General features: G+C 43.6%; 1 protein-coding gene across 1 annotated transcript in view; it reads right to left on the reverse strand.

Annotated features, from left to right (window-relative positions):
* The window catches only part of LOC138654015 (transmembrane protease serine 11D-like), a 62,124-nt gene that overhangs the window by 13,222 nt on the left and 23,636 nt on the right, over positions 1 to 25,266 (reverse strand). Inside the window, exons 3-7 of the mRNA XM_069743382.1 lie at positions 24,556 to 24,695; positions 21,830 to 21,897; positions 19,714 to 19,871; positions 11,414 to 11,452; positions 1,018 to 1,186 (exon numbers count right to left, since the gene is read on the reverse strand). Coding sequence (XP_069599483.1) covers positions 1,018 to 1,186; positions 11,414 to 11,452; positions 19,714 to 19,871; positions 21,830 to 21,897; positions 24,556 to 24,695 — 574 coding nt within the window. The remainder of the gene's footprint in view (positions 1 to 1,017; positions 1,187 to 11,413; positions 11,453 to 19,713; positions 19,872 to 21,829; positions 21,898 to 24,555; positions 24,696 to 25,266) is intronic.

Raw genomic sequence — 25,266 nt, forward strand, 5'->3', positions numbered from 1 at the left:
ATATTGTCCCCATACCAACATCAGCTACAGTGCTCCCATAAGTATTAACCATATTGTCCCCACACAAACTTCAGCTACAGTGCCCCAATAAGTATTAACCATATTGTCCCCACACAAACTTCAGCTACAGTGCCCCCATAAGTATTTACCATATTGTCCCCATACAAACTTCAGCTACCGTGCTCCCATAAGTACCGTATTTACCATATTGTCCCCATACCAACTTCAGCTACAGTGCCCCCATAAGTATTAACCATATTGTCCCCATACCAACTTCAGCTACAGTGCCCCCATAAGTATTAACCATATTGTCCCCATACCAACTTCAGCTACAGTGCCCCCATAAGTATTTACCATATTGTCCCCACACAAACTTCAGCTACAGTGCCCCAATAAGTATTAACCATATTGTCCCCACACAAACTTCAGCTACAGTGCCCCCATAAGTATTTACCATATTGTCCCCACACAAACTTCAGCTACCGTGCCCCCATAAGTACCGTATTTACCATATTGTCCCCATACCAACTTCAGCTATAGTGCCCAATAAGTATTTACCATATTGCCCCCACACCAACTTCAGCTACAGTGCCCCCATAAGTATTAACCATACTGTCTCCATACCAACTTCAGCTATAGTGCCCCCATAAGTATTTACCATATTGTCCCCATACCAACTTCAGCTATAGTGCCCGCATAAGTATTTGCACCTCTATATATGCCAGTAACACAGCACTGAGATTGGAGAATTTTTTTGCTATCTGTCCCCCTGTCATATTCATCTATGCACCTGCTATATAGCGCTGGTTAGTTAGTCGCTATAGATCTGTGCTGTTTATCATCATCGCCTTCTAATGTCCCATTCTTATTTATCCTGCCTGCAGTCAGTGCACTAAAGATTGCAGGGAAAATACACCTAGAATCTGCTGAATATTCTCATTTGCTTTGATCAAAACCAAGTAAACTTCTTCTTGTTCCAGTGTAAATGCATGATGTAGGATGGAGATGAGCACTTACTTATCAAAGCAGTGAGCAGCAGTGAGGAGCCAGGTCCTGCTGATCAGTGACGCTCCACACTTATGGACCCCATTAAGGCGCAGACTGGCCTGCCAGGGCCACGACCCCATAGATGCAGGTTCACCTCCTACTATCCTGCTCGATACTGAAGGTCCTCCGACTCCACAGTCTGTTCAGAAATTAATTAAATATGGTGTCAGGCAATGTTTATAAAAGGTTAAAGTCATGTCTTGCTTCAAACGCCCCTTAAAGGGTTATTCTCATAATCAAAGGTTATCTTCTATCCATAGGAAAGGAGATAACTTACTGATCCCTGGGGGAGTCTGAGTGCTGGGACCCCAGAGATAATCAGCACAGGGATCTCGATCCCCATCTTTGTCGAGCCCATTCTAAATGGAGTGGAGGTGCCTATGCTTGGTCATTCATTGTATATAGGACTGCCAGGAAAAGCAGAGAGCAGTGCCCCAGACAAGGCATGGAGCAGAGGTCGTCCATTCGCTGCTCCGCTGTACTGTGATGGGAATGTACTCTCAGAATTGGCGTACCAATAACTTACAGAACTGGGAGTAACACTTTAACCCCATACATCCCATTAAAGGTGGCTAAAGGTAAGGAGGTGGTCCACCCTTGAAGTCTCTATTACCTAACACTGCAGGCTGCCCCCTGAGCTATAGGACTCCATTGTAAAAATGGATGCATTGATTTCAGAGGTTCTTCCTTGGTAACTGATCGCAGGATGGTATTAAGCCAGGGGGTGCACAGCTCTCACTTCTGGCTTTCATTTGGGCTGTTGTTTACCTAAAGGCACTCCTTCATATAACTAGCCTAATGGAGCTGATTGCTAAAATTCTTAAGTAAATGAATCTTATCCGTCCTTGTATATGGCACATTAGCCCAGACTCTAGGTCAGTGATTCCTAACCAACCTGTTTGGAGTGATACAGGTAGTGGCCACATGGAGGCGCCCTTGATCTATAAATGTTTATGTGAGGGAACGGGAAAAGGAGGAGGAAAGGAATGTGAACTAATAAAAATGACCTTTTATTGTTAATTGTCTCTACAGAGAGGAAGAGGACTAGAACTCTAGCGCCACCTATTGGAAGTAGCAATCCTAAAAGTCAGCATCGACTCTCTATCGAGCCTTGCCACATGACTTAGGATAAAAGCAAAAAAGCCGTGCTGGGTGAGAGGCGTCTGACTGGGATCTAAGGGGTAATGAATCTCTTTGCAGAGACTGATATGTCAAGCCTGACATGCCAAGGCGAGGAAACTTTTAAGTCTTGCAATGCTCTTCTGGGAAATTGTCTCTTCAGAGCCTCTCACCCGACCAACCCAGATCTTACGCTTTGCACTGATGAGGGGCAGTATCTCGAAACACAGTGTCTGCAAATTGAGATTTTGCTGTTGGCTTTTATCCTAAGTCATGTGACAAGGCTTCTTAAAGGGTTGATACTGACTTTTAGGATTGCTACGTCCTATAGGTGGCACTAGAGTTCTAGTCTTCTTCCTCGCTGAAGAGATAATTTGCTTATTTCCCAGAGGAGCATTGCAATGATTAAAAGTCTCCTCACCTTGGCATGTCATGCTCGACATGTCAGTCTCTGCAAGGAGAATAGTTACCTTTTAGATCCCTTTTAGTGTTATAAAGTAAAATTTATATAATAAAGCAAGGACCTAGCGATCAGTCTGCGGCCTGATTGGTTGGAAATTGACTGAACTTCCAAAATATATTAGTACAGCCAACAAGTAAACAAAAATTCTATATCAGTTATCGAAATTATGGAGTATTGAAGGGATAATGACCCACCATTTATTATTATTATTATTATTATTTATTTATATAGCACCATTAATTCCATGGTGCTGTACATGAGATGGGGTTACATCAAAATATAAATATCACTTACAGTAAACAAACTAACAATGACAGAGTGGTACAGAAGGGAGAAGACCCTGCCCTTGTGGGCTTACAAACTATGAGGAAAAAGGGGAGACACGAGAGGTGGATGGTAACAATTGCTTTTGTTGTTCGGACCAGCCATAGTGTAAGGCTCAGGTGTTCATGTAAAGCTGCATGAACCAGTTAACTGCCTAAATATGTAACAGTACATGTTGCGAGGAACCGGATTATGTTTTTTTTTTTTGAATGGGCCCCACAGGGCTGGTTAGGTTAATGCGTTGAGGCGGTAGGCCAGTCTGAACAAATGCATTTTTAGGGCACGCTTAAAACTGTGGGGATTGGGGATTAATCATATTAACCTGGGTAGTGCATTCCAAAGAATCGGCGCAGCACGTGTAAAGTCTTGGAGACGGGAGTGGGAGGTTCTGATTATTGAGGATGCTAACCTGAGGTCATTAGCGGAGCGGAGGGCACGGGTAGTGTGGTAGACTGAGACCAGGGAGGAGATGTAGGGTGGTGCTGAGCCATGGAGTGCTTTGTGGATGAGGGTAATAGTTTTGTGCTGGATTCTGATGTGGATGGGTAACCAGTGTAATGACTGGCACAAGGTAGAGGCATCGGTGTAACGGTTGGTGAGGAATATGATCCTGGCTGCAGCATTCAGGACAGATTGGAGCGGGAAGAGTTTGGTAAGAGGGAAGCTGATTAGTAGCTGATTAGTAGAGAGTTACAATATTCTAGACAAGAATAAATGAGTGAAACAGTAAGAGTTTTTGCAGAGTCGAAAGTAAGAAAAGGGCGAATTCTAGAAATGTTTTTGAGATGCAGATAAGAAGAGCGAGCCAGTGATCGGATGTGGGGGGTGAATGAAAGCTCGGAATAAAGGATGACCCCAAGGCAGCGGGCATGGTGCTTTGGAGTAATGGTGGAACCGCACACAGAGAGGGCAATGTCAGGCAAAGGTAGGTTAGTAGGACAACTGTTAATGTTAGAGACAACTGTAAGACGATCACTCGTGTTATCTAAAAAATAAAACAAAAAAAAAATCTAAGATACACATATTTGGTATCACCGTGTTCAGAATCACCAGATCTATCAATATATAAAAAGAATTAATTCATTCGGTAAACGTCATAGTGAGAAAAAGGATCAAAAAGCCAAAATTATGTTTTTTTGGTCACTGCAACATTGCAATAAAATGCAATTACGGACTATCAAAAGATTGTATACACACGGAAATGGTATCAATATAAACGTCAGATCGGCGTGCAAAAAATAAGCCCTCACCCAGCACCAGATCATGAAAAATGGAGACGCTAAGGGTCTTGGAAAATGGCAACATTTTTTTTTATTTTTTTACAAACTTTGGAATTTTGTTTCACCACTGAAATAAAAAAGAACCTAGATATGTTTGGTGTCTATAAACTCATAATGATCTGGAGAATCATAATGGCAGGTCAATTTTAGCATTTAGTGAACATGGTAAAAAAAAATCCAAAAAACAATTGTGGAATTGCAAATTTTTTTGCAATTTCACCACATTTGGATTTTTTTTTCCAGTTTTCCAGTACATGATATGGTAAAATTAATGATGCCATTCAATTGACGGAAAAATAAAAAAGTTAGGCCATGGGAAGAAGGGGAGCAAAAAATGGAAACGCAAAAACAGAAATACCCCTGATCCTTAAGGATTAAAGGCACATGATGACTGATTAAATCAGCCATCATATATGAGGAAAAAAGCAGTCTCACAAGTTGGGGTTAAAAAAATGGATTTGGGCTATGGACATATTGTTAGAAGCTCGGTAGGTATTTGCCCAAGTGTGGCCTCAGTCAGGATCGACACAAAAGACTCTTTAGGGAAAAAACGGCAGAGTTTCTTGAAAAATTCTGCTTGAAAAACTCGTTGGGTTCACCTGACCAGAAGGGGGAGCTCTAACACCTGATTTCAGGGGAGCTTCCCTGATAAGTTCTGGTCTGGAGGCGGGGTTAGTCAGAGCTAGTCTGAGGAAGAGGAAGCAAGTGAGGAGAGCCTGGGATTGGAGCTGTGACTGAGCTCACCCCAGGACTGAGCGCCAAAGATCGGACACCGGAGTCCGTGGTTGTTTGGGTACTCCAGGCCCAGCAACTAAAACCGGAGGACCGGAGATTGCAGGTCTCCTGGTCCCACCTGAAGGCACAGCAGCAGATCAGAGCCTGGAGTCACCACAAGGAAGTGCCACCTGGAAAAGGCTCAAGCTGCCTGCCATGTGGGTAGTGTACCATTTAATGGACAGACAGTAAGAGTGACTTGAATACAGCATAAAGCATCAGGAACCTAGAGAACAGCACAGCAGGGAGGCTTCCATCCCTGGCTAGGAGGATTCCGAATTGCTTCCAGGCAGTGTCGGACTGGGGTGCCTAGGGCCCACCAGTGAAACCGACTCCAGGGGCCCACTCTAAATTTCAGCACCCAGGCTAGGTACACCTTTGTGTTGTAATATTTTTTAGGAGGCTCAGTAGTAAGTTTCATCATATTCACTAGAACAGGTACAACATGCTGCACATTTGTTTCTGCTAAAAAGATGGACACTCTAAGGATGTGTTTCCACGGTCAGGAAATGCTGCATGTTTGACGCTGCGTAGAGCCGCAGCGTCAAACACGCAGCGTTCAGATGTTACAACATAGTGGAGGGGATTTCCTGAAATCCAGTCTCCACTATGCGGTAAAACACGCAGGCGGCAGACCCGCATAAATGGACATGTGGCACGTCTTTCCAGAACGCAGCATTTCTGTTTACAATGCGGCGATGCTCTGTCGCCGCACCGTAAATTTACCATAGACTATCATTAGATGCAGTAAATCCGCATCTAATGATTAGTCACATGCGTAATAACTGCGTAAACACAGCTTACTATGCATGTCTACAAATTTAAGTAAGATCTTACCTGTCCCGCCGCCGGAAGTCCCTCATTCACTGCAGTTCTCGCGATAACTTAGCTTACCAGGAGAACTACCGTGCAAGTGACCGGGGGTTATCTCCGGTCACTAGTCTGGTTCTCACGGTCAGCCGATTGTGAGAACGATGCAGTGTAGGTGATCGCTGGAGAGTTATCTCCGGTGATCATCTACAAGCTCTGCTATGTCTGGATGTCAGGCATCCAGGTGTAGCAGAGCTGAACTCGTCATGGGACACTCGTTATTCAGGACTACGACTAATCAGGGAGTATACGGTTGGTTTATTTATTTTTTTCAGAAGATCGATGGCTTCCCTTGGATTACCAGTATAATAAAGATGACAAAACTGTGGTGGTTTATTTCATTAAAATACTTTGTTCTGCATGTGTGTGTTTTAGTAATCCTTTCACAACTATAGGATTAGTAATGGATAGGTGTCTTATTGACGCCTCTCCATTACTAAGTCGGCTTAATGTCACCTTACAAAGGTGACATTAACCCCTTATTACCCCATATGCCACCGCTACAGGGCAAGTGGGAAGAGAGAGGCTAAGTACTGGAATTGGTGCATCTTACAGATGCGCCATTTCTGGGGCGGCTGAGGGCTGGTATATATCCATGCTCTCTTCCCAGGCTATGAATATCAGCCCGCAGTTGTCTGCGTAGCCTTTCTGGCTATAAATTATTCTTGGATCCCATGTCATTTTTTTTGGGGGGTCCCCCTATTTTAATAGCCAGTAAAGACTATATATACAGCTGCGGGCTGATATTTATAGCCTGGGAAGATCCATGGGTATTAACCCCTTCCCAGGCTACAAACATCAGTCCCCCAGTCGCTGGCTCTCCCTCTCTGGTGCAGAAAATTGCGCAGGAGCCCACGCCATTTTTTAAAAAAAATTAAACAGATATTGCATTTAAGGCCGGGGTCACACTTGCGAGAAACTTGCAAAAGTCTCACACCTCAATACCCTGCACTGCTGCTGACACTCGGACTGGAGCGTTCAGCTACATAGAAATACATGCAGCCGCACGCTCGGGTCCTGAGTGCCGACGACAGTGCCGGATATTAAGATGCAAGACTCGTCCGAGTTTCTCGCATGTGTTATCCCAGCCTAACTCTTTACATACCATTTTATTACTAAACATCGGCCTTGGTATTATCTATAGATATATTTATCTACATATCTATTACTGTATCTATCTATAGATATATCTTTTCTATCAATCTTATTTATCTATCAAGCAATCTATCTATCTATCAATATATCTATCTATCTATGGAAACATACCCTAACGGAAACAACAAAGACCTGATTAATGTATTTAATTGGTTCTGTCCATCGCGATTTTTCTCTATTTTTAACTGATCCATTTCTTTAAGGCTATGGTCACACTATGGATATGTGCACACGATGCAGATTTGCTACGGATCCGCAGCAAATTTTTCCGCACAGAAACGCTGCAGATCCGAACTGTGATGTACAGTACAAGGTAAATCAATGGGATAAAAAATAGCTGTGCAAATGGTGCGGAAAAATCAGTGCGGAATTGCTGCGGATTTCAAAGATGTGCATGTCACTTCTTTTGTGCAGATCTGCAGCGTTTCTGCACCCCTCCATGATAAAAATCCACAGTGGCAAAACCGCAGAAAATCCGCACAAAAATCGCACAAAATCCGCATAAAAACCGCAGCTGCGGATTCTGCCAGGAGATGCGGATTTTGTGCATAAAATTCTGCACCTCTTTTCCTACGTGTTCACATAGCCTTACAGTATTTTACGTCAGTATTTGGCAAGCCAAAACCAGGAGTGGGTGAAAAATACAGAAGTGGTGACGTGTTTCTATAAGGCTAAGTTTACAGTGGGCGTTTTTGCTGTGTTTTTTTCTGCAGCAAAACCCAAGTGCTTGGCAGGAAAGAAGCTGTGGCAAAAACGCAGGTTTTGCTACATTTTTGGTGTGTTTTTTCCATTAAATTGCTAAAAGAAGTGACATGCTCTACATCCAAAAAAACAAGCAAAGCACAAAATACTGATAAAAAATAAACCAATGTGTGTGCATGAGATTTCTGAAATCTCATAGGCTTTGCTGGTACTGTAAAACGCAGCTGAAAATTAGCATAAAAAATGCATTAAAAATACAGCAAAAACGCTCAGTTTGAATGTAGCCTTATACTTTCCCTTTGATTGTTCCTCTCCTTATTTTGGCTACAAATACTGAGGTAAAATACCAAATACTGTTTGTGTAATCGTAGCCTTAGTATGAGGCCTGTTTCACACGTCAGTGGCTCCGGTATGTGAGGTGACAGTTTCCTCACGTACTGGAGCCACTGACACACGTAGAGACATAAAAATCAATGCATCTGTTCAGATGTCAGTGATTTTTTGTGGACCGTGTCTCCGTGTGCCAAACACGGAGACATGTCAGTGTTCGTGGGAGCGCACGTATTACACGGACCCATTAAAGTCAATGGGTCCGTGTAAAACACGTACCGCACACGGACGTTGTCCGTGTGCAGTCCGTGTGCCGTGCAGGGGACAGCGCTATATTAAGCGCTGTCCCCCCCACTGGTGCTGAATCCGTGATTCATGTCTTCCCTGTAGCAGCGTTTGCTGCAGAGAAAATATGAATAATAATGTTTACAATAAAGATATATGTTCCCCCCGCCCTCCCTCCCCCTGTGCGCCCCCCCGCTGTTCTGAAAATACTCACCCGCCTCCCTCGTTGGCTGTCGCTGCTTCCTGGTCTGGCTGCATCTTCTCCTGTATGCGGTCATGTGGGTCCGCTCATTTACAGTAATGAATATGCGGCTCCACCTCCCATAGGGGTGGAGCAGCATATTCATTACTGTAGATTATTCATATTTTCTCTGCAGCAAACGCTGCTGCAGGAAAGATATGAATCGCGGATTCAGCACGATGCAGGGGACAACGCTAAACTTTAGCGCTGTCTCCTGCACGGTGCGTGTGGTACCCAGTGGGCACACGGGCGGCACACATGTGCCACACTGATGTGCCACGTGAGCACACGGACACACGGACACGGATAACTCCAGTACCGATTTTATACGGTACTGGAATTATCTGGACGTGTGAAACCGGCCTAAACCAGTGTTTCCCAAACTCCAGTCCTCACGGACCCCACAGGTCATGTTCCCAGGATTTCCTTAGTATTGCACAGGTGGTGGAAGTTTCATCAAGCCCTCAGGAATTCTATCACCTGTGCAACAGTATGGAAATCCTGAAAACATGATCTATGGGGTCCGTGAGGACTGGAGTTTGAGAAACACTGGTTTAAACCTTTAGCAACCGCCGATACTCATTAAGCTAAGTGTACTTATTTCCTCATTGCCGTTATAAAATCAGGAGTAAGGCTGTAGTACCCCCCCCCCCAAGTTGGAAAATCTCGTGGGCCTCTCTTACTAGGGGTGGCCGAGACCCCAGAGAGCATGATCAGGGCCGGGTTTTCCACTCTCTGATCATGTGATTGCCATTATCGCCTGCCGAGATCTGCCAGCCGATACTCGGCAACAATAGGAACCTTTTTCCTATTGTTTCCTTTTGATCACGGTTATAGAGCACCCGATGCAAACAGGAGAGATGGCATATTTTTTACTATTATCTTTTTCCTATAAATAACATTATAAATATATAAGGCTACGTTCACATTTGCGCCTTTGGGCGCAGCGTCGTCGATGCATACCGACGCATGCGTCATGCGCCCCTACCTTTAACATGGGGGGCGCATGGACATGCGCCGGTATGCGTTGTACTGTGTTTTACGACGCATGCATCATATAGACGCACACAGACAGGACGCTACTTGTAGCGTTTTTCCTGCGCCAAAATTCCTGCTCTGTGCTTTCTTATGACAACGCATGCGTCGCAAAACGCAGCGTTGTGCACATGCGTTGTTGATTGCGTCGCGTCACCGACGCTGCGCCCAACAACGCAAATGTGAACGTAGCCTTAATTGTTCATTCTGCATATAAAAATGCCAGGTATCTTTTTAAAAGGATAGGTAGGATTTTGGGCCGCAAGTGCCATGAATATGATGGGGGGGCCCCCTGTCAGCATCACAGAACAGCAGTGGGGGAAGGTAAAGTGATATGAACAACTAGAAGGCAGAAAGGGTAGAGGGGGCAGGGAGAGTGCAGCTTTTCTTGGGATGGAGGACAGGAGAGAGTCAGGACAGAGACATAAACAGGAAGCTCCAATACTCACTTCAGGCCACTGTGTTCCTCTGGAGCCTCCCCTCCCCCTCCTGACAGTGCCGACCACAGAGCTAAGCGCTTGGCTTGGAGCAGTGCAGGAGCCATAGGACACCACTTCCAGTAGCACTTTCTTCACTGCTAGCAGTAGCTTCAGCAGTGACTGCACAGCTCTCCTGGCCACTTGCTGCAGCAGCATGACCCGTCTGTGCTGTTGGGCGGGGCTTACTGCTGTCAGGCTCCAGGAGCCGCGTCAGTCCAGGTCAGTGAAATGTCTGTGCTGAGCCTCCCTCCTCCCATCCTACTAGCCACCAGAGACTCCGGGGAGGGAAGCGATCCAGCCCGCACCCTGCTCGCATGCTGCAGTCTGAACCAATGATCCCCACCATTATACCAGGCAATGCAGGAGCTCAGCTTTTCTCTCTTCTTCTGTTGGGCGGGGAGAGGCGGAGCTTAAATCCGGCATGCAGCGATGCTCAGAAGAGAGAGACTGTCTGAGTCAGGGGCCCACCGGGGGATCCTCCGGTACCCCGGTGGGCCAGTCCGAGCCTGCTTCCAGGCTGCCCGGATCTCCAATACCACCTGTTACCTGTGCTCTGGACTGCAGCTTTGACCAGGAATTAAAGGTAAAGAAAACTGCAGCCCTTAAGTCCTCTACTCCTTTTCCCGCACCCTTATTTCAGCACCCCAACGCCCACTATCACTCATAAACTGTTCTGGTAGCCCAGGGGCCATACACCACCTGTGGGGAGCTGAACCATCTCAGCTGCAACACCGCCAGCCCCAGCGGTCCCCTTAAGCAGCGTCGGCCATCTATAGCCGAACACCACAGGTGGCGTCACGAACAATCCCCTACAAACATTCCCTCATCCCTTTCATTGCGCGCCCAGGGCCACGGACCGGGTCACCACTGCCGTGACCATCCCTTTAAGAGCTGTGCGACCCAGTTTTGAGTGCCCCATGGCCCTAGCGGGTTTGGCATTTCAATGCTTCTGTTTTTCATAGGCAAAAATATGCTGTTTCTTCCAGTAAGAAAATAGGCAAGAAGAATTTCTAAAAATTGAGGAAGAAAATATTCAGGAATATACCGTATGTCCTTTCCACATCTGCTCACAGTTTATAATTGTGGACAAGGTGTATAGGACAGAGGGTTTGCCCAAGGTTATAAAGATCAGACCAGGTAAGACCTTGGGCGAATCAGATCACCTGAACATACTCTACACATAACATACAGAACATATGCTATATTCTCTCAGTTGTCAAAAAAATGTGAGTAAGGAATATAAAAAATATCAACTGATAATTTATTCAAAACATTTTACAGTCATAGCACTAAAAATGTCTCATCTTACCATAATAGAGAAGGTTTTCTGCATTCACGACTGTGATTTCTAAAAAGAAAGATTAACATTTATTATATCGTTGAGTTCATAAAGGGCCTCTAAATAATCTAAGGAACCCCAGTGAAACAGCCCACAGGATAGGCAATAAGCCTTACAGAGAACCCCTTTAAACTGGCCATTTACCATAGATTAAAAGCACATTTCTCAACATTAACCCCTTCATGACCGTGGGTTTTTTTGTTTTTCCGGGTTCGTTTTTCGCTCCCCTCCTTCCCAGAGCCATAACTTTTTTATTTTTCCGTCAATTTGGCCATGTGAGGGCTTATTTTTTGCGGGACGAGTTGAACTTTTGAACGACATCATTGGTTTTACCATGTCGTGTACTAGAAAACGGGAAAAAAATTCCAAGTGCGGTGAAATTGCAAAAAAAGTGCAGTTCCACACTTGTTTTTTGTTTGGCTTTTTTGCTAGGTTCACTAAATGCTTAAAATGACCTGACATTATGATTCTCCAGGTCATTACGAGTTCATAGACAACTAACATGACTAGGTTATTTTTTACCTAAGTGGTGAAAAAAATTTCCAAATTTTGCTAAAAAAAAAAAAAAATTGCGCCATTTTCCGATACCCGTAGCGTCTCCATTTTTCATGATCTGGGGTCGGTTGAGGGCTTATTTTTTGCATGCCGAGATGACGTTTTTATTAATAGCATTTCGGTGCAGATACGTTCTTTTGATCGCCCGTTATTGCATTTAAATGCAATGTCGCGGCGACCAAAAAAACGTAATTCTGGCGTTTCAAATTTTTTTCCCGCTACGTTGTTTAGCGATCAGGTTAATGCTTTTTTTTAGTTGATAGATCGGGCGATTCTGAGCGCGGTGATACCAAATATGCGTAGATTTTATATTTTTTTTATTGATTTATTTTGATTGGGGCGAAAGGGGGGTGATTTAAACTTTTATATTTTTTTTTTTTTCACGTTTTTTTTAACTTTTTTTTTTTACTTTTGCCATGCTTCAATAGCCTCCATGGGAGGCTAGAAGCAGGCACAACCCGATCGCCTCTGCTACATAGCAGCAATCTGCTGATCGCTGCTATGTAGCAGAAATGGAGGTGTGCTGTGAGCGCCGACCACAGGGTGGCGCTCACAGCTACCGGCGATCAGTAACCATAGAGGTCTCTAGGACCTCTATGGTTACAATGGAGACGCATCGCCGACCCCCGATCATGTGACGGGGGTCGGCGATGACGTCATTTCCGGCCGCCCGGCCGGAAGCGGTAGTTAAATGCCGCTGTCTGCGTTTGACAGCGGCATTTAACTAGTTAATAGGTGCGGGCAGATCGCGATTCTGCCCGCGCCTATTACGGGCACATGTCAGCTGTTCAAAACAGCTGACATGTCCCGGCTTTGATGTGGGCTCACCGCGGAGCCCTGCATCAAAGCAGGGGAGCCGGCATCGGACGGTATAGTACGTCCGATGCCGGTAAGGGGTTAAGATTGCAAGACCAAGAAGGAAAAGTCCTATAATGATGGAGTTCACTGGATGAATAGACATGTTAATGATATGCAAATGGTGAAACAACGTTTTTCAAGCATTTCAATGTATTCGGTATCAAGTATGAGCGCCACATGCCAAAATTCCTGCACTTATATGCAGCGCCCCGAGTCCTGGTCGTTGCAGTAATGTCGCTCTGCCACTAAGGGGAGTGATGTTATGTCTGATTGCACTAAAGGAGTTCATCTGACCAGGTACCACAGTCACACATTACACTTCACACTCCGGCCACCAGGGGGAGCAAAAGGCACTATGTATTAGGCCACTCCTCACACTGGTAAAACTGGGGGTTGGATAGGAAGTTAGAGAGAACGCAGCCTGGGAGAGCTCCAGGGAGGACCTGTCAGGGGTGGGTTCCTGGCAGGTACCTAGCAGAAGGACAGAACGCAGAGGAGCCGCGCCTGCACTACCTTGCGGCGGCATCCTAAGAAAGGACACGAAGAGAAGGGTATTGTGGAGAAGTGAGAAACGAGTTCAAAGCACAAAGTAGAGCCAGTAGGAGTCGTGCCCCGAGACTGGCAACATCCTACTGAGGCGCGTAGCCGGTGACCGGAACACCGAGGAAGTAACTGACTCCAAGCATTACTTCAAGTACTGCAGGACAGTTGATTATAGGTTGGCTGTCTACCATACATCACCTAAGAAGACATAGGGGGCAAGCATGGAGAGGGGCGTCTCTAGGGTCCCAGAATAGCTCCGAGCCTTCCCGTCAAACGGGTACATCCTATCCAGATAAACTTGGGGGACGGAGAGAGAAGGAGAGAAAGAACGAACACGAAAGTTGTGAGGAGTATCCCGAATGCTCAGCAGGGAAGAACTACAACACACAGGCGCTAGTTGGTAGGCACTGATTTCCACCTGCAAAGGGAACTCTGGATGTGCCTTCGGACCGGCCGGTCTCAGACAGCCCAGTTAGCAGTGCTCTGGATTGAGGATCCCGAAGTCTTCAGTAAAAGGTAAAGAGACTGCAACCCTGTGTCCTCATTATTAACTGTGCCTCACATCATCGCCACCTACACTACTGGGAAGCCCTGGGGATATACTTCACCTGTGGGAAGGTATTCCATCTAGCTGCCATTACATCACCCCAGTGGACCCCTCAGCAGCGTCGGTCAGCCTGACCGAATACCACAGGTGGCATCACGAATCCTTGACAAACTTCATCACCCTTTCATTGGACGCCCCTTAGCAGGGTCACGGACCGGGTCCAGCCACCGTGACAACCCTAGAGCTGAGACAGAGAAGATCGGTACCGAGTAACCCGCGGCCCTGCGTCTGGGGGTGCTCCATATACACCTTGGCTGCTATCAATGATGTTATTAATGGTTGTCTGAGGAATATTCTGACATGCTGAATCCATTTGGATGTGCAAATCATCAAGATCCACTGCTGACAGTTCACTTTGAAATTTCTGGCTAATGATGTCCTAGATGTACTTGATGGGACTCAAGTCTGGAGATGCTCCAGGAAATGGTAGCAGGTTTACCCCATGCAGGCTGCTCATAGTAGAATAAGCAACATGCGGCCTGGCATTGTCGTATTGGAAATGATTTCTGGGACACTTTGGAGAAATACACTCCTTGACAAAAGTTATGTCGCTTATCCATGTTATGTAAATAAAAGCTTATAACCTGACGTTAAATTCATCCATTGGTTATATAAATTATTCTTTTGAAAGCTGAAACCCTCCAAAATGTGGTTTAGGTTAAGAAAACAAGTTGGCATCAATGCAGAAATATTGATAAGTTAATGGACACAGAATGGTCAGATTTTGACAAGACAAAAGTTTTGTCGCCCACAGAAAGTAATGTGATATTCAAACAAATAAGGTTACTTTCACACTTCCGTCAAAGTGCCTACGTCGCAATGTGTCATTTTGGAGAAAAAACGCATCCCGCAAAGTTGCCCACAGGATGCGTTTTTTTCTCCAAAGACTTGCATTAGCGACGCATTGCGACGTATGGCAGCCACACGTCGCATCTGTCGTGCGACGGATGCGTCGTGTTTTGGCGGACCAACGGCACAAGAAAAGTTCCATGTAACTTTTTTTGTGCGACGTGTCCGCTATTTCCGACTGCGCAGGCGTGTCCGGAATTCCGCCCCCTCCTCCCCGGACATTACAATGGGGCAGCGGATGCATTGAAAAATTACGACGCATGGCAACGGCCCCTTACCGACGGAAGTGTAAAAGTAGCCTTACATGCCTCCCAGAGTTCATCTAGATTCTTTGGTTTTGTCTTCCAAGCTTCCTCTTTCATCCTACCCCAAACATGCTTAATGATGTTCATGTCTGGTGACTGGGCTGGCCAGTCCTTGAGCACTTTGATCTTTTTTGCCTGGAGGAACGTTGTTGCAGAGATGGATGTATGAGATGGAGCACCATCCTGCTGCAGAATTTGACCCCTTTTATGATTTGAAATATAAGAGGTAGCTAATACTTCTTGATATTTAAGGCTATTGATATTGCCTTCCACCTTGCAAATGTTTCGCACACCCCCATACTAAATGTAACCCCAGACCATGATCTTTCCACCACCAAATGTAACTGTTTTCTGGGTGTATTTTGGATCCATATGGGCTCCATAAGGTCTCCTGCAGTATTTGCAGCAGCTGTGGTGTAATTCTACTGAAGATTCATCAGAGAAATCCACCTTCTGCCACTTTTCCAGCGTCCATCTGTTTAGCAGGCTGTGAGACTTTGCAAATGCCAAACGTTTTTTTATTTGCCTTTTGTTTAGTGCTGGGCTGGCTTCTGGGTGCTCATTCGACCATGGAGGCAATTCCGAGACAGAATCCTACAAACTGTTCTAGTTGACACAGGCACTTGAGGTGACCAGGCCTGTTGGAGCTCTGCTGCAGTGGAAGAGGGGCTTGCTTTGGATTTTCTAACCAACAAAAGTTCCTCCTGAGCAGTTGCCTTGTGGGGTCTGCCGGACCTGGGCTTGTCAAACACATCTCCAGTCTCTTCAAATCTTTTTTTTAATTCTTTGCACTTGACGCTGAGACACATTAAAGGTGCCAACCACCTCTGCAGTGGATCTGGTCTTCAGCCTCTTGATAATCCAGTCTTTGGTCGCAGGGTGGATTTTTGTCATGTTGTCAGAGCTCAAGTTGCAGTTCAAGTGAAGGTCTGGGGTGCTGGGTTTCTTTTTATACACACACACACTAATTAACCGATCATTTACTGAGCACAGGTGAGGATGTAAACTAGGATTGGGTGCATTATATGACCAGGCGACAAAACTTTTGTCTTGCCAAAATAGGACCATTAACTGATCAATATTTCTGCATTGATGCCAATTTATTTTCTTAACCTAAACCACATTTCCGAGGGTTTTAGCTTTCAAAAGAATAATTTATACAACCAATGGATGAATTTAATGTCAGGTTATAAGCTTTTATTTACATAACATGGAGAAGCGACATAACTTCTGTCAGGGAGTGTAGTCGTACCACTGATTCCACAACTAAATCAATGTAATGCCAAGCAGTTAGTTGACCTAGAATGAATACTAGAGGGGTCTGGCTACAGTACATTATGCCAACCCTGACAATAATCCTGGGAGTAAAACCAATGTCACATTCCTTTGTGAAGCCCTTTTCATGCCATTGCCAGACTAATCTACGGCTATAATTGTGTTCAAGGCAAAAGCGGAGCTCATCACTGTAGAGGACCTCCATTCCAGTTTGTAATGCTGTCTTGCTCTGCACCATAATGCCCTTTGAGAGAAGTGATTTGATGTCAGTAAACCACCTGTAGCTGGACATCTGTATGTAACCCAATGTCATGCAAAAGCCTTCTGATGGTTTGGGTAGACACTGTTTTATACCTCAAACTTGGTATGTGATGTCTAATTTCACTTGCAGTACAGAATGCACAAATCTTCGAACCAGTGGTATGGCTGTTTCCTAGTGTCCCAGAAGCCATCTATCAACACGACAATGCCAAGCTCATGCTACAGTGAGCAGCCTGTGTGGCCTAAATGTTCTACCATGGCCTGCAACATCTCCTGGTCTCTCATTGAGCACATCTGAGACGTCATTGATTAGCACTTGATAAGGAAGATGCCAGTAGCGGATCTTGATGATTTGTGTTCCCAATTGTATTTAGCGTGGCAGAACATTCTCCATACATTTCATCATTTGCATATCATTAACATGCTTATAGATTCTGTGATTTCCATTATTCCACAACTTTTCTTTCCTTGCAATATCAATGATGAGGAGTGCATTTAATAGAAATATGTTTACCAAATATGTAATAATTGTGTGATTGCTGAAGGTCCCACTGTTTCTTCTTTCTGTGGTGGGGATTCAGTGAAGAGGCATGGTTGAGCATGACTACTGCTCCTCTATTCATATCTTTGGAACTGATGAAGATAGCTGAATCCAGTGGCAAATCATCTCCATCAGTTTCAAAGACAATGCATGGCATGTCAGTGCTCATGTGTTAGTATGCCACTCCATCTTACCCCACTGCTGTGAACAGTAGACCCCGCAGCAGCAGATGTTCGATAAAATGTGTCCAATCTTTTGGAAGTTTATTTCCCTCTCCCCATTATAATAAACATTCATGCTCAGCCAAGTCATAAGTATAGTAGAGTCAGCCTGTCAGCTGAATGAGTATTTGTCTGATGGCTTTCTAATGTGCCAGGCCATTTTTGATATTTATTGCATATGCCTTGCCTGTGCTTCAGGTAAATGACGATCAACGGACATGTGCCCCAGATGCTGGGTGGTTAGGAGGACCAAAAAGCCAATGTGATTTCGTTATAATAGAGACTTAGAAGATTGAATAGGTATATTTTTACTTTTTATTTTTCTATCCATATTTTTTCCTACGGAGATGTGTTCAACATACCATCTAGTTGATGTCTACACTATACACATTATTATTTAATGACAATGGTAGTGTGAATTGCAGCTATTTCCTCATACTATGTATAATGTGCTCATCTGCTATAAACAGATATTTAAATGACCTAATAGAAAACAAGTGTGTCTGGTCACCAGGCATGTGTCACCATACATGTGCACATGTACCATTACGAAAGGCAGGAAATGACACATCTCCACCTATGTCATCCGAGGTTCACTTTAACAGGATAATCCAACCATTCCTACAGTACATTCATGTGTGCTGCAACGTGTATTCTAGTGCTATCAATTCTTGTGTGGAAGGACAGGACAAGGACCTCTTGTTTAGCATGGAAAACTGACACCTTTTACCGTCTTCTGCCTAGCCGCCATCTTGATATGGCGCACCTGTCAGGGGCATGGATTATCTCGGCAAAGGATAAGAGCTCAATAACACAGATTTAGACAAATTCTTGAACAATATTTTAGAGAAAAGGCCTTTGGTGTTCGTAGAAAAAGTGTTAGATCTTAGTTCAGATCATAAAAAATGGGAGCAAAAACAAAAGTGTTGTGTTTATATTTTTGTTCAGTGTAGAAAGTATAACGCACTTTGATGCACTTTATTAGTTTGTGTCAATTTTAAAGCGTGATTCCCATATCAGCTATTCATGACTAAGATGTGAAAACCTGTGTCTATGTGCTGATCATAAGCGTTCGGATTCAGAAAACAGCCAAGTGTGTGGTTATTTGCAGCATCGTTGCCTCACTGACCCGAGCTGGAAATTGCCTGTACAAGGATGGAGCAGTGCAGGATACTGAAGCTAGCCCCAGTGATCTGGCCAGGTTCAGATCAGCTCGATTAGAAGGCGATTGTAAGCACTCACTCCAGAATTATTAAATCCCCACTCCAGCATGGATGGTGCTATTAATCTTTGTTCCGTGCCCCTAGAAATATATTTAGCAGCCACCATATTCAGCTGTACCTGGCGCCAGTCCTGTCCCGATTCACCATCTTATGACTGCAACTTCTGACTCACCAGAGATCCGAGCTAACAGTCACAAGCTCTCAGTATAAGGCTATGTGCACACGTTGCGGATTCCATTGTGGAATTTTCCACAGCGGATTTGCAAAATCCGCAGTGAAAAACCGCTGCGTTTTTTACTGCGGATTTACCGGTTTTGAATGCGGATTCTGCTGTGGTTTTCCATCTGCAGTTTTCTATTGGAGCAGATGGAAAACCACTGCCGATTCCGCACAAAGAATTGACATACTGCGGAAAATAAACCGCTGCGTTTCCGCGCGTTTTTTTCTGCAGCATGTGCACAGCGGTTTTTGTTTTCCATAGGTTAACATGGTACTGTACACCACATGGAAAATTGCTGCGGATCCGCAGCGTCAAAAACGCTGCGGATCCGCAGTAAAAACTGCAACGTGTGCACATAGCCTAAGTCTATGGGGACTTCTACCTTGATCTCATTGAGTAGTGTCTTCTGGCTCTCCCTGCAAACACTGGAGTGATTTGGCAGATCACAGAGAGCGGAAGACGACCAGAGCAGCACTGAGAACAGAATACGATGGCTGGTAAACGTCCAATAGTGACATCACTCCAGTAGTAAAAAAAAAAACTAGTATGGTGCTTAAAGATAATCATTATAAACAATGTAATTTTTTTTAATCAATGATCCATTCGTCATAGGCAGTTTACTTCTTTATGGCACCGGATGAATACCAAACATTATTATGCATGTGTACTGTATTACCTAATCAATTATAAGACTCCTGTTTTTGCGTTACTCTGTAATGTCTGATATTGTTTGTACATGTCCCCTCTGAATTGTACCGTGCTGCAGAATATGTTGGTGCTATTTAAATAAAGTATTATTGTTGACTTCTTACCTGACAACTGAAGTGAGCTTTTGTCGATGTCAAACCTTGAAGCTGAAGCATTAATTAAGTTGTTGTAGAAAATGTTCTGAACAGAAGTAGATGAAAATGATTTGCTGTCAGCATTCAAAACTTCAAACAGAGTCACAAAGTCTAAAGTACTCCCAGGGCTGCAAAACAATGACATTCATTGTATCAACTCATTATAAATAATTAAAATCACAGGAAAAATTAGGAAAAATTTGCCTCAGCACAAAACTGCATTTGCTTTCAATACGTAAAAAGAGAAATTGAGTTGTTACTGGCACCACAACAATTTCCTGGACCATAGTTTTAAAATCCTCCTCATTAACATAAATCTACATGGTCAGTCTGAATTGTCCATGTTCATGTAGAAGTAGAAGTAGAAAACTTTTGGCCAAGTGAATACGGTATATTGCAGAGTCTATTATGTATGGCTACTTTCCATCCCTGCTAAGTTTCGTATAACTTGTCACAGCCCCTTAGGTTTCATATTAATAATTCATTAGCTTTTATATATACCAGATAACTCCTTTTTTATATTTCTAGTGTATCAGACCTCTTCTTTCCCTATTTTTTTGTGTGCCATATGACTCCTTCCTTGGCTCTATTATGAACAAAAACCACTGTTTCCTTAGCTCTGATACTTGCCAGAATGGGCTTAGTTCACATTAAGGTAAAATGTTAACCAAACATTCTTTTGTTTTGTCAGGTTATAAGGGAAAGCTGAAGAAGTATGGGTATCTTACAGAGAACTTTTCACCAACTTTAGCATGTCAAATAGGCTACATCGTGGAATAGTAGCTGTAGAACTGAATATAACGTCTTTTCTCTGTTGTAATTTCTAATCTCCGTTACAAATATTTTAGCAATAAGGTTTATGTTATAAATGATAAGTCCAATGGGTCATTACCAGATTATCTTCCATGGGGGTGTGTACTTTTTCCCTGAATGACGTTGACTAGTCATAAACAGGAGGCATCATGCAGAGGAAAAAAGAACAGCCCCACTCTCAGCCCTGATCTCTGCATCTACTGTGTAGATGAGTGTGATTACAAATACCTTCAACTTTCATTTCATGGCAGTCAGTGTGGCCCTACGGGGGCACAGTTGACAATGCTGTCAGAAGTGTTTGTTAGAAATTACAGATTGCTCAGCTCTATCCTCTCCCCCTAAACTAACTACCAATAGTTGAAATATTGAGGTGCTTTTAATGATACTCAGATCTGCGCCTTCCCCCACGATGACTGACATGAGATGAAAGCTAGAAATGTTTGTAATCATATTCACCTTTTCTCTATTCTACATGGTATCTATAAAAATCAGGGTTGTCTATCATTACTTCTCATAGAAGTAGGCATGTTCTTCTGACTTTCTGGGGCATTTTTTTCACTTACATGACACCTTCTGCTTATGATTGGTCAGTGAGATGCAGGGGAAAAGGTACACGCCATCAGAGAAGACTCTCTTCTAATGCCTCCTTGGACCTATCATAAATTCTAACCTAAACTTTAGAAGCTAATATCTCCACAGCATAGACATGAAATGTAAAAATAAAAATACATTTTAGTCATCTGTGCAGACGCTATTCTATGATATGGTCAATTTAACTTGCTAAAATGGATTAAAGATCCTCTTCAAGATGCACTATATTAAAGATTAAGAGAACCCTCTCTGTTTTCTAATAATAATAATCTTTAAAGGATGCATCCAAAGTTTAGTTCTAACCTGTCACTTTTTGTAATACATTTTAGATGCCAATTTTAGCATTATGTTAGATAAGCCTATACCAGATATGGTAAAGGGATATTTCGTATTCTTGTTCTGCTAATTTACTTATCAAAAGGTGAGCGTAGCTAGTGATGTCATGCCTAACGAAACCTTCCAGGAATTATGTGTAATTGGCAGCTATTATGCATCTGACTTATTCAATAGAACAGGTGCTTGATATGCACTTTTTGGCGCATGCATACTAGCAAGTACTATCCTGGTAGGTATCAGTCATGCCCCCTTCACTTCCCAACACAAAAGTGAACTGAGCAAGAAATAAAGGTTAGATTTCAGGTAAAATTTTTTTTATCTGTGAAGATTTCAAGGAACTGCTTACCTAAAGCTGGTTACTTTGGACATATTGTATTGGGTCTTCAGTGCTGAGGTCTTAAAGGTTTCGCTTACCTGTGACCATGAAAAGAAAATGAGCAAACATTAAAGGGTTTACATTAAATTAGAAAGGTAATTTTCTTCATGAAACTGCACAAATTTTTATCCCAATACTGCGTGTAGTATTGTTGGTTAACCCTATTCATTTTAAGACTAGAACCAGTCTTTTAAGATATTGTCATGTTCATGGCAAAAAAGCAACCAATAATGTCAATTAGGTAACATTTTTTTGTGTCTCACCATCACAATAATGTCTAAAAAGACTGCACCCAGGCCCAAACTACTATTCTTCCCTTTCGGGCATTTGCCTGGTGGGCTGTGGTGTGGCACTACTTACAGTGCCTTACGAAAGTATTCGGCCCCCTGGAACTTTTCAGCCTTTTCCCACATATCATGCTTCAAACATAAAGATACCAAATGTAAATTTTTGCTGAAGAATCAACAACAAAGTGGAACACAATTGTGAAGTTGTACTAAATTTATTGGTTATTTTAAATTTTTGCGGAAATTCAAAAGCTGAAAAGTGGGGCATGCAATATTATTCGGCCCCTTTACTTTCAGTGCAGCAAACTCACTCCAGAAGTTCATTGTGGATCTCTGAATGATCCAATGTTGTCCTAAATGCCTAATGATGATAAATATAATCCACCTGTGTGTAATCAAGTCTCCGTATAAATGCACCTGCTCTGTGATAGTCTCAGGGTTCTGTTTGAAGCACAGAGAACATCATAAAGACCAAGGAACACAGCAGGCAGGTCCGTGACACTGTTGTGGAGAAGTTTAAAGCCGGATTTGGATACAAAATGATTTCCAAAACTTTAAAAATCCCAAGAAGCACTGTGCAAGCGATCATATTGAAATGGAAGGAGTATCATACCACTGAAAATCTACCAAGATCCGGCCGTCCCTCTAAACTTTCATCTCAAACAAGGAGAAGACTGATCAGAGATGCAGCCAAGAGAGAGTGATCCATGATCACTCTGGATGAACTGCAGAGATCTACAGCTGAGGTGGGACAACAATCAGTCGTACACTGCACAAATCTGGTCTTTAGGGAAGAGTGGCAAGAAAAAAGCCATTTCTCAAAGATATCCATAAAAAGTGTTGTTTAAAGTGTGCAACAAGCCACCAGGGAGACACACCAAACATGTAGAAGAAGGTGCTCTGATCAGATGAAACCAAAATCGAACTTTTTGGCAACAATGCCAAATGATATGTTTGGCGTAAAGGCAATACAGTTGATCACCCTGAACACACTATCCCCACTGCCAAACATGGTGGTGGCAGCATCATGGTTTGGGCCTGCTTTCAGCAGACAGGGAAGATGGTTAAAATTGGTGGGAAGATGGGTGGAGCCAAATACAGGACCATTCTTGAAGAAAACCTGTTGGAGTCTGCAAAACTTTGTGCAGTGATCATACAGTACTACAGTATGTGTAGGGCTATTAGGACTTTGGGACTTAGGACTAATCAGCTCCAGACCAGCAGTCAGCCGCAGTGTGTAGTCGTTCTTGCCCAATGTGCAGCAATCTGGGTCACTGGGTGAGTTAGTGTTCTATAACAGCCCAGAGACAAATTTAGTTTATTTAAAGAGGTTGTCCACTACTTAAACATTGTTGACCTCTCTGTAGGAGAGAGAGAGACAGTGACTTTTCCCCGGGTTGGAATTTGCTTCCAGGCATGCTCAGATGTAAAAACTGTGTCCGTCACTGGATTCCTGCGATTCGCAGTGTGCGCAGGATCCAGTGTCCATAGGCTCCCATTCTGTGGAACAACGTATACCGCAGGAGGCATCGGGGAACGTTTTTTCACTGCAGACAAAAAACGTCCCATGGAACGTTTTTTGGAAAAGACAGGCCGTCAAATTCCGCAGGATCCAGTGCACGACAGACGAAACGTGTGGCCATCCATCGCGATACGTCGCTAATACAAGTCTATGAGAAAATGCAGGATCCTGTTTTCTCAAAAAACGACGTATCTCGACCGGACTGCAAAGATGGAAGTGTGAAAGAGTCCTAAGCAGCTCCCTTCAGCGTGTTTACCATCGTCAGCTGCCATAAAAAATAACAGGTGTTTGGCGGGGGAGCTGATTGTCAGACCCCCACTGATCTCACATTGATGACTTTTACTTTGGAATGGTCATTACAGTATCTCGTGATTGCACAATCCCTTTCATTTTTTCTTTATGTGGTTTTAACTTTAAGGTCTCGCTCACACGATTGATGAGTGCCAGAGAATCGAATCGATATTCATAATGACACTCTGCTCAAACTCTGGTCTGAGTGTCACAAGTACAGAGAACTTACAGTAATTTATCCAGCTTATTCATTGTCTGTTTCCACATAAACCAGACTGTACTCGAATGACATCCAGAAAACTGTGCAGAAGAGATTGCATAGAAAAGATACACTCCCATATCAAAAAACAGCGATTTGCATGTGGGCAGTTTTGGTTTGTGTGCCAGGGCCTAATTCGGCCCTGACTGCACTGCTAATTAAAGCTCAACTTGGCAATGCTGGCAGAAAACGCTTGTGCTCAGATTACAATTTTCATTTATTGATTTTACTCAGAAGAGAAATTGTGAATAAGCAAGTGCTAATGCCAGAGCAGCTTAACAATAGCAGTACATATGTACAGTATATACATTACATAACTTCCCTATTGTATACTCACAATGAATTCGGTATCAGCTGCCAGACTTCTGAATTCATCACTGCTGCTGTCCTCGTAAGCATCATTGTAGTTTACGTTAAGAATTCGGAATGAACCCCTGAAGTAATGCCGACTATTACTGGACCCAGAATTGCGTTTAACTGTTGAAGAAACATGAGAAATCAGCAGTAAAGATTGATTCTAAAAGATCAAGATTGCAGGTTTTTAGGGTGCAACATGGTCACATTCTGTATAAATTAATGGTGTGTAACAGGGCCGGACTGGGACTAAAATTCAGCCCTGGCATTAGAAGTTACACAGGCCCACTTGTCACATGGTGACTGTATAATATCTTTGTACACTTGTAGGCAGGGCCGGTTTTAGGCAAAGTTGGGCCCTAGGCAAAGTTTAAAATGGGGCCCCAAATGCTAACATATCGCACATCACACAGAAGCATTTCGGTTGTATTTACATGCGCTGATCTCAGGCTGCTAAATGAGTTTGATCGACAATACTGAAGTTGTTCAACGCTTGTTTCCCGGCCTCTTTCCACCGTCTGAGAAAGAATGATGGGACAGAACCATCAATAATAGATCACTAAGAGATCACCATACAGTATCATGTTATCAGCAGCACATCTACAGTTTACACCAGCGATGTGCTGCTGAGAGCAAGGATTTTTGTTCCGGCAAAAACAATCTGAATATGCAGCATAACCCCCCATAGAATATA

Source organism: Ranitomeya imitator, chromosome 1 (genome assembly GCF_032444005.1).
Source record: "Ranitomeya imitator isolate aRanImi1 chromosome 1, aRanImi1.pri, whole genome shotgun sequence".
NCBI classification, from domain to species: domain Eukaryota; kingdom Metazoa; phylum Chordata; class Amphibia; order Anura; family Dendrobatidae; genus Ranitomeya; species Ranitomeya imitator.